Genomic DNA, 14,907 nt, shown 5'->3' on the forward strand with positions numbered 1-14,907 from the left:
ACAAATCTTGTTCTTCATTTAACTTCGAACGAATTTCACTTTGATAAAATTTCTATGTCAGACACAGCTAAGAAGATATTTACTGTTACAAATTCGGAAGTTGTAAAGAAGTCGCGGCAGCTAATTAAAATTTTGCGAGAAACAATAACTGTTACTCGAGGAGATATCTTTCTGATTTTAATGTCTTGATAACATTTGCAACATTGCCGGGGACAAAGTAATAAAGCTCCTTTTGCGTTTTTTTTTTAGCTGTCCGAGCTCTATTCGGAAACGACGCTGACTATCTATCATGTGAGATCGCACGATTATGGAAAATACGAGTGTCGTGCCCAAAATAAAATGGGACACTCGACGGACGACATACTTCTGGACGTCACGTCACCGCCAGACAAGCCAAGCGATTTGGAAGTTTACAACTACACGCACGACTCGGTCACGTTGATTTGGAAACGTGGTTTCGACGGGGGCCTGCCGACGTCCCATCAAATACGATGGCGACAGGCGCTGGATTACGAAGATCGCTATTATTACCTGGACGTCGCGCCCGGCGAGTACAAGGCCACTATATCCGGCCTGTCGCTGGGGACTTATTACGTGTTTAGCGTAAAGGCTATCAACGAAAAGGGTGACAGCGGTTTCTTGCCGGATCTCGTCAAAGTCCAGACGCTTCGTAAGTTGCAAATAAACGCCGTAGATCGCTTCCCTATCCGATAGCAGTGACCTTCTGACGCAATGCGACGAAACATAATCAACAAAAATCATAAAGCTCATCCTCACGAAGATTGCAATTGTTCTTTTCTTCATAAGCGAAGCGTTAGATAATACATCGTTATTCACACTACGCAGTGGAAAATAACAGCTTGCTAAATCATTATGCAGATCATCGTGACATAATTAAACGCGATTGCCCCGCATCCACGTAATTAATTGTACTCGGTAATTAGGTTGATCATGTATTACGTTACGTAGTGTGTCTCATGAATGTTCGCATGGCATTTATATCGTGGACTAGTTGTAATAAAGTATACTGGACATTGCGTAGCGTTTACAAGTATTATACGTGTAATGCGATGAATTTCAGCATGGTTTATTTTAATAGTTGTAACAATGTAGTGATGCTTAGCTTTGAAAATTTTTTTGACGTAGTATCTTTTTTTTTTTTTTTTTAATGCTTTTAACGCCAAAATAGAAACATTATAAGCTTTATGTGGAAATAGTAATCAAAACCGTATAAATTGCCTCGCGTATTGCAGCCCAACAGTTACTTGCCTGGCTTTTTCAAGAAAGTGATAGATAAGCAAGTACCTGGTTGTTGCCGACCTATCTAATTACTGGCTGTAAATCGTAAATACTAGCAACGTTACAACACTCGCAGTAGTCGAGGATTTCGAAGTTCAACGTACGACTAACAATGTAGACCCATTCATTGCATGAATAACACAAACCGGTGATGGGGCATTGGCTTGGGTTACAGGCGAGGCGCCACCAACCGAGTTGACATCAAGCGAGAATAGTTCCTCCTACATCATCGTCATTATCATCACTGTTTCCGCCTCTGCTTGCCTACTCATTGCCGCAACCATAGTCTTTGCTACAATAAAGTCGAAAAAGAAGGTCCAGCGTGCTGGTAAATATAATATCTATCATGTTTTTTCTTTCCTTTATTTTCTTAGGCCCGAATAAAGAGGAAAACCTGCCTGACGTCCTCTCGGAAAAGGGCGACTTTCCGATGAATTATATCTATACCTTAGCGGCGACTTCCGTCATCATTTTTATCGTTAATGTCTTCATCATGTTGTGGTACATAATACGAAAACGAAATAAAACTCGTAAGTTTGCGACCATCGATATTTAGCGTATATACGTGTTTCGATTTTGAAAATTACTCAACGTTAATTTTTTCGCCACAGCTACGCGACAGACGAGTCCGGTTTATTCTCTTGATAAGTTCCGAGAAAGAGATTTTAACATAAAACAGAAATAATATGCAGTACAGTTAACTTATTCAAAATATTCAAAGCATTTAGAATTTATGTAATTATTAATTGAATTTAAAATTAATAATGATAATAAATTAATAATGACCGTATCGTGGTTAATACAATTTACATTAAAAGTAATGATAATTTATTATAATAATACTTATGCGTAATTACTTGCGATTTGCACTTAGAATTAATTAAGAAAACAATATTGAATCGCTTCAATTAAATCAGTCGTCTGTACGTGGCCGTGGCTTTACTATCTCTCATTTCGCTCTGCTATTCATATGTTCATTACGTGTTATCTTTGCACAGGTATTAATAAGTCGCAGACCGCGGATATGTATGCACCGTCCACCGTCAACGGTGACACCATGACCGGCGAACTAAGTTCTATGTCGGACGAGAAGAGCGACGTCAACTTCGACGCTAATGATTACGTGGTCAGTGCCATCAGTCAGTATGTTCTTAGTAACAAGTAATTCCGGAGGGTAGGTTTGAGTTCTAGCAACACTTTTTCTGTTCCGCTTTTCCTATTAATTTTGCTACTCTTACTCTTACCTCTCATTTTATTTTTCCTTTTGCCTATCATTAAATTTTTACGTTTCCTTTTTTATTTTATTTTATTTTATTTTTTTTTTTTACAGTTTTATTTATTTTCTACTGCAAGATGTTGTGATAGATAATAGGACTATAAACAGCCCTTTTCTAACGATACTGCCCCTCTCACTGCTAATTTTAACTTTATTTTTCATTCATTCGCACTCGAATTAATATTTATTACAGCGTTAAGCATGACGTTCAATTATCGACTATTTTGAGAGCTATAAGAGACCCTATTTATACGCTCAGTTAAATTTGCAGAACCTTTTTGAACACGAAGCTAACTTAATAATCAATAGCTTGAAATTTAATAATTTAAAGCCAATCTTTCTTTGAGTTGCAGTTATTTGATTTGCAGCTTTGGCATACTGTAACATACTTTTATTTCCATATAAAATTCTAATAATTTTTATACTATATCATCGTGATCTCAAATCGTATCATTCGAGTGCAGAGCACGACTAAAGGTAACTACCATCAGGTAAATTTAACGTACCTATTAAACTCGTATGAAATAGCGCTATGATGAGACAATCTCGCTATTAAATGCTCGCAACATCTTAGTCCAATAAGATCTAACGGTGCCATAAACTCTTTCACGTAATTTTTTTCCACGCGACCACTTCAGTGCGACTTTTCTATCACGAAGCATTCGCTTTTTCGCATTAGTATTAGACCCCACAATACAATGGAAGTAAGAGCGGTAACGAGGGAGTAACCAAATATGAAGTAGTAACGTTGAAATTTAATCGCGAGGAGAGAAAAATTTTGATACATCGGTTTTAATTTTTCGCATTAATCCGTTATTTTTCAGTAATAAAAGATTTATACGACTCACCGAAACGGTGTGAAACTGAATATCAGCGTGGAACATTTATCTGTAAATGAAAACATAAAGCATATATAAAAAAATTTATATTTCTTTATCACGCGCAGAATAAAAGTACGTTTATCGATACGAAAATTATTTCTTCTAAAAAGAAATCGTTTAAATATGCAAGATTAAAATATAGTTTTTTATAAATCTGATAAAAATGATTTTTTTTTGTGTTTCCGTTGAACTACCGTTCGGTTTTCGTTATTTCGTTATTTAGTCGAAAAGTTATTTTATTATTTTTTTTTTTATTCTGTTAAAGATAGGATTAACGAATATAATAATATATGAAAAATTAAATTTATTACTATTGATCAGCCGAGAGTGCAATATGAGAGCATAAAACGTTCATTTTTTTTTTATTTATTCGCAGTAAGCTTGTTTTTTCAAAATAATACCGAGTTATTTCGTCAAACAAATTTACTTACCAATTGTTGCGTCGTCCCCGTCTCTTCGTTGTCGTCCCGTCGTCCGGCATAGTCATTGGAGTAGATAATAGTCCATCCGAAGCACTAAACGACTAATTACGATCCGCAAATGTTAATCAACGCAGCACAACGATCACTCGCGCACTCACTCCTGATAGTCCCGATGTTTATTGCTCGATACCGTAGAACTGCGACGATGGATCTTTACGCAATCGCAACTCGGCGTTCATTATGTCCGATGTAACGCTAATCATAGTTTCGATAATCGCAGCCGTTGTCGCCGCGAGCAGTGGTCGAGAGAATCGCGCGCACAACCAACTTCGCACCGATTCGCAAGCGTCGCGCGATGCGAATCGTAAGTATTAATCCCACTTCAACTAAGTTTTGGTTAAATTGATCGACAATTAACTTGTAGTACTTTCAACGACATTTTTGTTGGTCGTGGCCGACAAAAATGCCGCTGATAGCATTAAAACTTAATCGTCGATTAATTTAACCGAAACTCAGTGGAAATGGGCCTTAGATGGAATGGGCCTAGATATTTATTACGAATTAGCTATTAGACGATTTAATCGAGCAAATTAGCGACCGCAATCGTGATTTAGAATATCAATCCGTGAAATAACCCGCCCCGATAATTAAATAATCTTGACCGGTGTTGTAAATGAATGACGAGATCCGATTAATAATTGAGTGCATATAATATTAATATCCGATGCTACGATGCTCATCCATCGTTTATTTCAACATTTCTAACGTCTATTATACTCACGATGCGTACGGGATGAGCGAACAGCACGAGACGCGCGTGAATCAGCGAACGCTCCAACGCCATTACTTTCGCAATACGCTGTGATGTTGGCAAGTAATCAGAACGCGCGCAAGTAACTTCACGCATCAGAACTTTTGAACAGCGCGAATCAAAGTGCTATTTGAAGAATGCCATCAAAGATTCTCACGATTTATTGTCTATTAAATTGGCTCGACAAACTCCGAATAACTGAACAATATTAAAATCATGCTTTTTTTTTTTTAAACAAACCTAGGCCGAGTTCATGAAAATAACGCGAAACGAGAATTCAAGCAAAGAGAGACGATTCAGTAACGCGACATCGAGCGATCAATCTCGCGCGAGAGCGCGAACATTGTTAATACAACACCGATGATCGCCACCCATCGTTTCGGCATTTTCGTTTATTGCACTCGCGACGCGTCCGGGATGAGTAAATATCGCAATAAATCGACGTCTGTCGCGAGCGTAGATTAGGAAAGACTCGAAGCGCGCGTTTGTAACGTTACGCCATATGGGACTATTGTTACAAAAAAAAAAAATAACAAAAGATACGAACATTCGATTACGTTACCGGGCGTCATAATTAATATCCTCATCGAATCCATTGTAATTTGCGATGATTTTTGCAGGAGCAAACAGTGCCAGAACGATGCGCCTTCTAGCAAATGGATTATCTTATATCACACATCTACAGAATACGACGAAAGCTAGTGCAATATTGGAGAACGCGGTTAATCTCGATCGCGTGTCGATTTAACGTGCTACGACGATTATACGACGTTGTTCGACGCTGCCGACATCGCACACCGCAGATACACTTCCTCTCGGCTAAGGCAAACGTTCGCGAAGAAGGTGCCCGAGCAAAATTCTCAGCGTGAATCTGTGCGATTGTAAAACGACGAACTGCGCGATTCAAACGGAACAAAACGATGCCAGCGAGCGCCTCGTTATAAAATTTTTACGTTAATTACTCGTTTAGATTTAACACGCAGCGATCAAAACTGATTTTCGATTAAATGCCGCTAATTACGGGCGATTACGTATTTTATGATTATGTTATTAATTTATTGTTGATAATATAATATTACGTACTGGCGATTATTTGCTAATTAGATTTATCATATTAATTGGATTAGTAAAAGTAATAATTAGGCCGCTTTTAAACGTTATCACTATGACCTTTATAAACTTAGTATAAAGATTTTAAGTGAAAACGAGGCTGATTGTGAATGTTTGCAAATGCAAATTGAGTATATGTTTTAATTATCACGATTGAAGTATTATCGCGTTAATTGTCGCTAATGCAGTATTACCAAGATATAAACTACTCTCTCTTTTTCTCTCTTTTTACTATTCATACTTCCACTGGGAATTAAACTTTTAAATATAAGAAAACACTTGCTGAAACTTGTATTAATATATTGATTGCAAAAAATGGCATAAAACGCATAAATTGAAAAAAAAAAAAGAACGAAAAAAATTTAATTACATACAAAGCACGTTGATATTATTTTCAAATTTATATTTAATATTGAAACATAAGAACAGTGCGTAACAAAGTATTTTTCTTGTGTATTTAAAAAAGTATGCTTATTGATTATATTATTGTAAGAGGAACTTTCCAATTTATCGGACTAAAATGTTCAGGCAAATGCAAATTTAGCTTTCGAAATCCGTTTCATGCCTGTTGTTTGCAAATTACAACCGGATATCGGACCACAAATCACAAATCAATTTGTCGTTCAATTTGTTGTATAACAGGACGAGGGACGCAAAACCGCAGCTAGCACGTATTTAATAGATCAAACTATGCAGGATTTCGGGAAAGGCGGTTTGGAGATGCAGGTTCATCAGGGCACCCTCGGTCGTCGCAGCAATCACATGCAGACGTCCATGAACATGGACTCGCCACCTCAGCGAACTACCGCTAGTGGCACTCTCTCAGGTACATGTAAGTATCTATAATTAAATATTTATTACATTTTATTGTACATTTTACAATCTTAAATATATTTTCGAGTTTATTTTAAAGAATTTAATCACATTTCTTTTAATTTTCAACAGGAAGTAAAGTATTGAGAAATAAAGAACCATAAACTTGGCAAACTGCAATGACAAACTGTATGGTAGCAGACGTGAAATCCGTTGATTCCTCGTCGTTGTCTCTTCAGCTACCGTCTAACTTTCGACACCTTTTAACAACCTGTCGTTTAACGTTACAGTGTCAAAGTCGAGCTACATTGGCAACCCAAGTCCGGCGCCGCCCAACGACGTGAGTTTCTACAGTGTGGAAATGGACAACGGCCGGGGCTACATGAGCTACGACGGCAACCCGAGTCCGGCGCCGCCCGCCATCGATCCGACCGGACCCTACTACCCTTCGTCCCTAGGCTCGACCGGTCACATAATGAGCGGGCATATAACGGGCACCGGTACCCTGACGCGCACCAGAACGCTGCCACGTCCCGTGCCACCTCCCGACGTGACTGTTATGACCGCGGGCACAAAGTCGCCGATTCCACCGTCGGTTCCACCGCCACCCGCCACGTTCGCTCGGGCCGGTGCCAACAACGGCGGCCCGCATTCGCATCCACATTCACATCCGGCGCCGCCGCCGCCGTCTTGCCAGAGTCATCCCCTGTCGACGTTCGCGGCGACTCCGACCTACTCAGACATCGATGGTCATCTTGTCTGAGGCTCGCCGATCTTCGGGCCCAGCTCGACGCGCGGCAAGTATCGCGCTATCGCTCAGAACGACGACGAAGACCGCCGACCGCCCACAGAGAGAAGCACGCGCCTCTGAGTAACGGGAGGCGTCGTGATGATGAATCCTCTTCTAAATCGTTCACATTGTTCGCATCGTCATCGATCGTCTCCCTGAACGATAACGAGAAGAACGTAGCGAACTACGGCGTCGCGACTGAAGGCCCTGGCACTCATCATCATGCGCCTGAACAATATCTTGAAGACTATTTGGTGCGCGAGAACGAAAGTACGACGAAGTGTGTAAATAGAGAAAGACAAGAGTCGAGAGATGAGAACATTGATACTAAAAATAAGAGTGGTGTTCCACGTTCACGCTGTAAACAGCCTTTCCCTTCCACGCAGTTACTTCCTTGACAAAAGGAGACACGCGTGGGGCTCTCCTACGCGATTGAATTCTAATCTTAGAGATACATGTATGGATAATTGAACGCACGACGAAGAGCGGATTCTGGAAAAAGGAGGAAAAGAAAGAACTACACGCGCGACTGTTCTCCAAAGGACTGGAGAATTATTTCTCCTGCGCTGTTCTGCCTTCTCCACCTTTTTATCTTTATTGTTTCCCCGCTCTAACTCTTCGTCTTTATCCTCTCGCCTTAGCGTTATTTAGCGTACTAAACAGTGTAATCACGACGCATCGAACGGTCAGACTTCAAATCGATGCGCTGATTGTTAAGAAAAGTATATTTTTTCTGTAAATACATGCACGACCCGAGAGGTAGACGGGAGAACAACGCAACGACAATTTCATTCTTATGTTACTTCGATGCACGTTGGCATGTTACGCTCTTCGTCATAGCGATTACGTTTAGATATCACTATGCTGGTATCAATAACTGTCGGAAAATCCGCGATAAATCTTTGAAACACAAATACAGGAATATCAACGCATGATCTTCCTCCCTCTGACCATGACTGACGCCGAAATGCAAATTACAATTTGCTACCGTAAATTTCACGATCAACAGTGGCCACTGTCACTATAAATATCATGGAATGTATTCCCTTTTGGCACTAGAATAGCCAATATCATATACTATGATTTAAAATTTGGAAGAAATCGATATACCATTACTTGATCTTTTATTTCTTGTTATAATGAAAAGAAAGTAATTATATTTGTTATCATGTTATAAGAGATTTATTATTTGTTGATATATCTTCAAATATTAAGAAGATATAAATATCTGTAATATATATCGAGTAGCATTTACACAAAATTACGTATTCCACATTTTTCCATATATCTAATTTCCAAAAAAAAAAAAAAACAACTGATTAAAACAATGTTGATTTTTTGCAAGCTTTTCTCAATGCACATCTGTCTTCCAATTTTAGCATTGGTTATCCTAGTTCCAAGATATCGATCTGCTCGGTATCAAATTTTTATGATCACGACTGTCGCGCAAAATTAGTAATATTAATTTCTAAAATAATGATAACTTAATTAATGATCGCACAATGCTGCCCCTTTAAAGCTCGTGAAAGTGGGCATATCCGTCACGACCGTCCATTGTTTACTTTCGATAAGTCGGTACGTACACCGAAGAGCAGATCTGGAATTTTCTGCGACGACAGCGGCTAACGTACGTAAATCTAGGCGACAGAGGCAGGGAATGAGAGAACGGGGGGGAAAATCAGTCTTTGGCAATCCGGCCGGCGCGGTACATACATGCGGCACATGTGAAACTCGACGCACACGACTTTAAAGTCACGTTCGCTAGCTGCCGTAATCGCAGAAAACGCCACATCTGCCTTCCAGCGTGCATACATCCCGAGATTCGAGCTTGAAAAAAGCGAGACAATCGTTATCATAACGTTATAAACAAACGGTTACACGAAAAATCGTTAAAAAAAAATCTGATAGTAGACATTAAGCTTTCTTTCTCTTTTCGCCTTCCATTCGTGTCGTTTACAATCCTTTATTTAAGTTAACGGCGCCTCTTTCTGTGCGATATCTACGGGTGCTAGCTGAGTTTAGCGCTGAAGGTGGTGGTCTGATCTCTAATCTCGACAGTTTCGCTTGATGAAACATTTAAAGTTATAGAATACAGGCACTTTTAGTACTGAATGACAGGAGTACTCAGCGAGTCCATTATTTCGTGCTTTACAAGAACATTCAGAAGTTTGCGAGCCTCACAGGAATAAATAAGAGAACCTGGAGTCAATTGCAATTTTCGGAAGAATCCCGACTTTAATATTCCGCTGCTGTATATTTAAAGAACCAAGATTGAATTTTTCGCAGTGAAATACGAAAGTGAATTTTGGACGTAAAACTTTAACTACCCTTTTATAATATTTTATGAAAATTTCGCGAAAATTCTTGTAATTAATATTTAAGAATTTTTTTAATATAATATTATACAGAGTTTTATAAATATTGCATATCAGTGTGACATAATAAGCTTTAGTTCAGTCGCTCAATTCATAAACTGCGTTCTACAAACACAAATTTTCAGATTCTATCATTTTTTTACGACTTTGAATAGTTTCTCTCGCCATTCACTCGTCTCTTCAATTGACTTTAGATTACTCTATGCAAGAGATTATGCAGCAACTTAAGCTACTTTTGTTGAAAAGTACGCGAGAGAACTCTGCCATTCCATTGTCCCCGAAACACGAAATGATTCGCTCAAGTACGTTATAATCACGCATTTTGCTGCATATCATATAAGTCACGTTTACGTTTTAATTACTTACGTTAGAGATATTTATGTCGCGTAAGTCACTTATATTGCTATTTACGTAACTGCGCTGCGATTGTCGTCCCTTCAATAATTCTCAAAAAAAAAATGTGAGGTAACTTTGAGTATTGTATGTAGAAAATGGAGTTCACTGCCGATCCTCAAGTCAATACTGTAGATAATCTGTACTGACCGTTTAATATACTTTTACTTTTTATGCGATAAGTATACGTCTATACAACATGTGTTGAACGACCGATTGCGTTACGATCTCATGATTGTCCGCCGTAAGCGATCGCTTGTTGAAAAAAAACAATTTGCGTACACTAAAAGCAGATTTGGCATTTGCTGCGACGAGCGGCGACGGCGGCTGGCGTACGTGAGTTCCCCCACTCTCGGCCACCGAGCGCGGGGAGGTGTAGTGGTAGGGCGCGTTCCTTTCCCGCTCACTGAGCGGCGCTCAGTCTTCTGTGGCCTGTGCTCCGTGAAACATGTACGCGCGCGCTTCGTGTGAGATTCGACCCACATCCCGCCAAAATCACGTACGCCAGCCGCCGTCGCAGCACCACGAACGCCAATCCTGACGGTAAGTGTACATTGAAAGATAGATATAACGTTTGCCGCGGCACTAGGATCACGTTACGTTAGCCGCCATACGCCATATCTACCTTTCAGGATAAGTTTGCGTTCTAACGATAATTCCAACTTCGGTATTCCGAGCTTTTTGTTCGCCGCGAATAACGTCGAGTGCCGGAATGCATCCACGATGCATCTACAATTCAGAGATCAATTTACGATTGAATCACGGTAATACAAACCCGCTCGACTGAGTCGAATTAAACCGAGATCATCACACAATTATCGTGAGTCCCACTAATCTCGCTGGGATTTTACTGCGAAACGAAGACACGCAAGGTATGACACGATCAGTGAGATATATCTCCCGGTGGAAGACAAACAGTGGACATTTATACCAGTGAATGTTTCGGCGTAGTGATATCTTGAACAAAGACAATAGTACGTAAGTTTAATTGCTACGTAATGATTTTTAGTTAAGGAAAAAAAAAAATTAACTCTACCGACGTTTAGAGAGAACCGCGCGAAGAGCATTTGCGTGAGGACGGCTGTTATGCGACCCGCGTGGACGGTCGGAAGAAAAATCTGCGCGAATGCTCGTGTTAGCTCGACTAAATGTTCATACATATACATATATTTTTGCATTTATTTCCAATTACTAATTATGATTAAATCGTGTAAATAGTGCGATAACGTCTCAGTGTTTCACGCGGTTGGAAGAGTGGGAAAAAAATTTAAAAAAAAAAAAAAAAAAAAAAAAATTACCGAGAAAAAAGTAATTCAAATGGATCATATGAGGGTCTCACTATTACCTAGGCTATAAACGAAGTATTGCTAGAGAGTAATAACGCTGTATATCTGAAAAAAAAAAAAAGAGAAATTAATCCTGTTAATTGTGAAGAGACAACGTCTTTCCGTTCTTCGTCGAAAGCCTAAGTAGTCAGCGTATATATATTTTTGAAAATGACCACGACGACGATGACGATGACGATGACAATGGTAACAGCAATTACGACGGCGACGACGACGATGAAACTTAATGCGTTTGGCCTATCGTAAGGAAGATATATTGCAGCTAAAAAGAGCCATGTGACCGCACGCTGTACCCGCGTTTCGGCGGTAAAGGGCTGTGACAATTAGGCGTGAAGGTTCCAACGACGTCGCGTTCCCTCGAATCGATGGTTATTAACCGCATAACGTTGCTCCGTTAAAAGACATCGCATATAACGTGGTATATAATACGGCACAACGATCTCCGTACTGTACGATAATTATAATGACCGTTGTAATTTCATAAAATTGTCCACTTTCACGTCCCTTCATCCGTTCGCCGGCGACAAGATTTCTTTTTTAAGTCGAGAATCACTTAAAAGAAAAATCGATCCGCGACGGTAAAAAAAAAAAAAAAAAAAAAGATTTTCCGGGATCCACGCTTCATTCCGCGACGAGTGGAATTGTAGGAAACAATTATACTTTACCTGGCCGGTGGCCGCGTGGGTTACATCGCTCTTTGAAGAGATTGTTTGAAAGTTTTATGGATAACGTTTTTCTGTAGCGTACGCATATATATTGTTGTTTCTCATTGCAGCGATATTATTTGTTAACACGGTAGATATTACGAAGCTTATAAGGTAAAAAGAGGGAAATAAGAAAAATGAGAAAGAGAAAAAGGTAGGAAGAAAAAAAAAAAAGAGACGTGTATTGTTAAACCGCCGTTGTGTATGGAGCCGCACAGTTCGGCTTAGACTGATGATAAGAAATTCACGTATGCTCAATTAGAGATGAACATGTTCGCGCATAATTAAGAGTTCTATTTACATATACATGTTTTATATTTGTAATTAAAAAAAAAACAAATCATCTATACTTAATATTACCTGAAGATTATTATTAGATTTATGTAATCTCCAAAGTATTTGCTCATCAAAGTGCTAGGCATGTTAGACGGACCGCTATTCGTCCAAAATGGTACCTTGGAGATGGACATACCATCTAACACGTACGACATTTGATATTTTACATAATAACGACAGCTCGTAATTCCGTTGATTACTCTAAGACATAGTCAATCCTAATTATACAATCATTAAGGATATGGAAGAAAAAAAAAAAGAATCAATTAATCGTTTTACATGTATATAAACATATAATGTACATAGCACTTAGATAGACACAAAAAGGGAGAAAGGAAAAATACTTAAATACGAATTATATCAAACTACGAAAAGGGATAAAGGAAAAAGAAAAAAAAAAAAAGAAACGAAAATCGAGAGCTTTTGTATATTAGGTGTATTGGTATATATTCACTTTGTATCGTTCTTTTTACCGCGTGATAATTATCGATATATAGGAATTAGCGGCAGCGTCATTGTTTCTAAAAGGTGCGATAAACCAAAAAAAAAAAAAAAAAAAAATGTTCAACGACACGCAAACATCGCGAATCCGGGAATCGACGACGGGACGAAAGACAAAGGGTAGAGAATAAAATCGTCGGGACGAAGCTAATGCGAGGATAAGCGATGTCGCGAAATTATATCCGTTCCAAAATTAATTAATATTGCCAGTGTTCCATCGCCTTTGCGCCACGTCACATTTTTCATACACAAAGAAATACCTTTTACACGAATATTTCTTATCGCTCGGGCTACTTCTACTTTTTCACACGCGTAGAGAGAAGATAATTTTTACCCCTCTGTGCCGAGAGTGTCATGCCAATAATATCCACGAAAGTACATCGCACTCCTTTCCGCGTTTTCGAGTTTGTACATAACTTATCGCGCCGCGACTGGTCTAAATGTTGCTTCCGTTTTATGTGCCAACCGATCGACGTTGTTCTTCGACGTATGTTATGAAATATTAACACGGGACGAAGGGGGGAAATGAAAAAAAAAAGAGATGAGGAACCAGCATCGGTCGACGACCCGTTCAACGGCGATTTTTCTGCGCGCGACCGGTGCTGTTTCTCCGAGTACAACAGAAATACGTCGGGAAAAGAAAAAAAAAAAGAAAACGAACAATTAACGGAAATAAATAAAATAAAAAAATATAAAAGACGAATAATAAGAAAAAAAAAAAAAGATAGAACGAAAAAGGAAAGGAAAAGCTCTCTGATCGACGTAATGGTGTAACATAATTAAATGCCCATAATTAACTGATTAATGTACATATACATAGTATTTTTACATTCTAATTCTAAATTACATTTCCAATTCTAAATGGTATACACAACACTACACTCACTGTGAGCTTCGCTCCATCATCTGCGTATCGCATCGCGACGACGACGGCTGTCCACTCTGTCGTCGTTTACCCCCTGCGCCGGGGGGGATGAGACGCATCTCGTACAAAAGTGCATTTACAGTAATTATTGCTCAGCAGCATCCTTTTCTATGTTCACTCCCCATCCCCTCGCCGCGTCTTTTGTACTTTCGCGCTGCCAGACGATATTCAATAAACGCATGCCTTGTGCCTTTTCGCCGCATCACCGTTACTTCAACTGTAATATGTAGACCAGAATGAGGGGACAGGAAAATATACCTTGCGCGCGATGCATTTTTGCTATTATTTACGGGACACATTCGCGCGATTAATCCGTGGGCTAGGCTCGCTGACGAAAATTGTAACGTGACGTTTGTTGCTAGAACGACTCGGTGAGAAATAATTGTGAAACAGCAGCCGCGTATTTATTTCTCTCGTTTAACGCTCCGTGCGATCGTAGGGGCAATCGTTGCAGCATAATTTGCCAATTGTAAGAATTGCGTTCGAACGACTGCCAATATTATAAATGTTTGACGTTAGGGAAGGAGGCAAAAAAGTGCTGAATTTATAAAATGTATACGCAGAGGCAGAGCGAAGCTCAACACGCTAGTCCTTAATTTAAAACCAAAGTAAAAGCAACATTGTGTAGCGTTTAAGAATCTCTATTACGTATACACACCTGTGTGTCTATACAGACATAATTATAATTAACGATTCCAATCATTGTAATTAGGTAAATGAACTAACCGATAAGCAGATAGGTAAAAGTAAGCCACTCATTATGTGTATATCATCTTGTTTTTTCCATTCATAATTTTTCACTACACAATTAACAATTAACAACATTTTACCTAGGAGAGCCTTTCGTCAGCTAGGATTATTCTGTAACTGTATTCTGTATATTGTTTTTTATTGCAACTATTAAAACTGATTGTCAACTTATAAA

The 14,907-nt window shown here is 39.1% G+C and overlaps 1 protein-coding gene across 2 annotated transcripts in view; it reads left to right on the plus strand.

Annotated features, from left to right (window-relative positions):
- Sns (sticks and stones) overlaps positions 1 to 14,907 on the plus strand; it is a 242,665-nt gene extending 227,758 nt beyond the window's left edge. The window contains exons 14-18 of one of the 2 annotated variants that reach the window (XM_070669791.1): positions 250 to 670; positions 1,674 to 1,829; positions 2,298 to 2,425; positions 6,442 to 6,631; positions 6,903 to 14,907. In XM_070669791.1, the coding sequence (XP_070525892.1) occupies positions 250 to 670; positions 1,674 to 1,829; positions 2,298 to 2,425; positions 6,442 to 6,631; positions 6,903 to 7,375 (1,368 nt within the window). In that variant the 3' untranslated portion in view covers positions 7,376 to 14,907. Of the gene's footprint in view, positions 1 to 249; positions 671 to 1,673; positions 1,830 to 2,297; positions 2,474 to 6,441; positions 6,632 to 6,902 lie in introns of those variants that run through there. The other variant, XM_070669792.1, reaches the window with a different exon arrangement.

This window comes from Cardiocondyla obscurior, linkage group LG19 (genome assembly GCF_019399895.1).
Source record: "Cardiocondyla obscurior isolate alpha-2009 linkage group LG19, Cobs3.1, whole genome shotgun sequence".
In the NCBI taxonomy this organism is placed as follows: Eukaryota; Metazoa; Arthropoda; class Insecta; order Hymenoptera; family Formicidae; genus Cardiocondyla; species Cardiocondyla obscurior.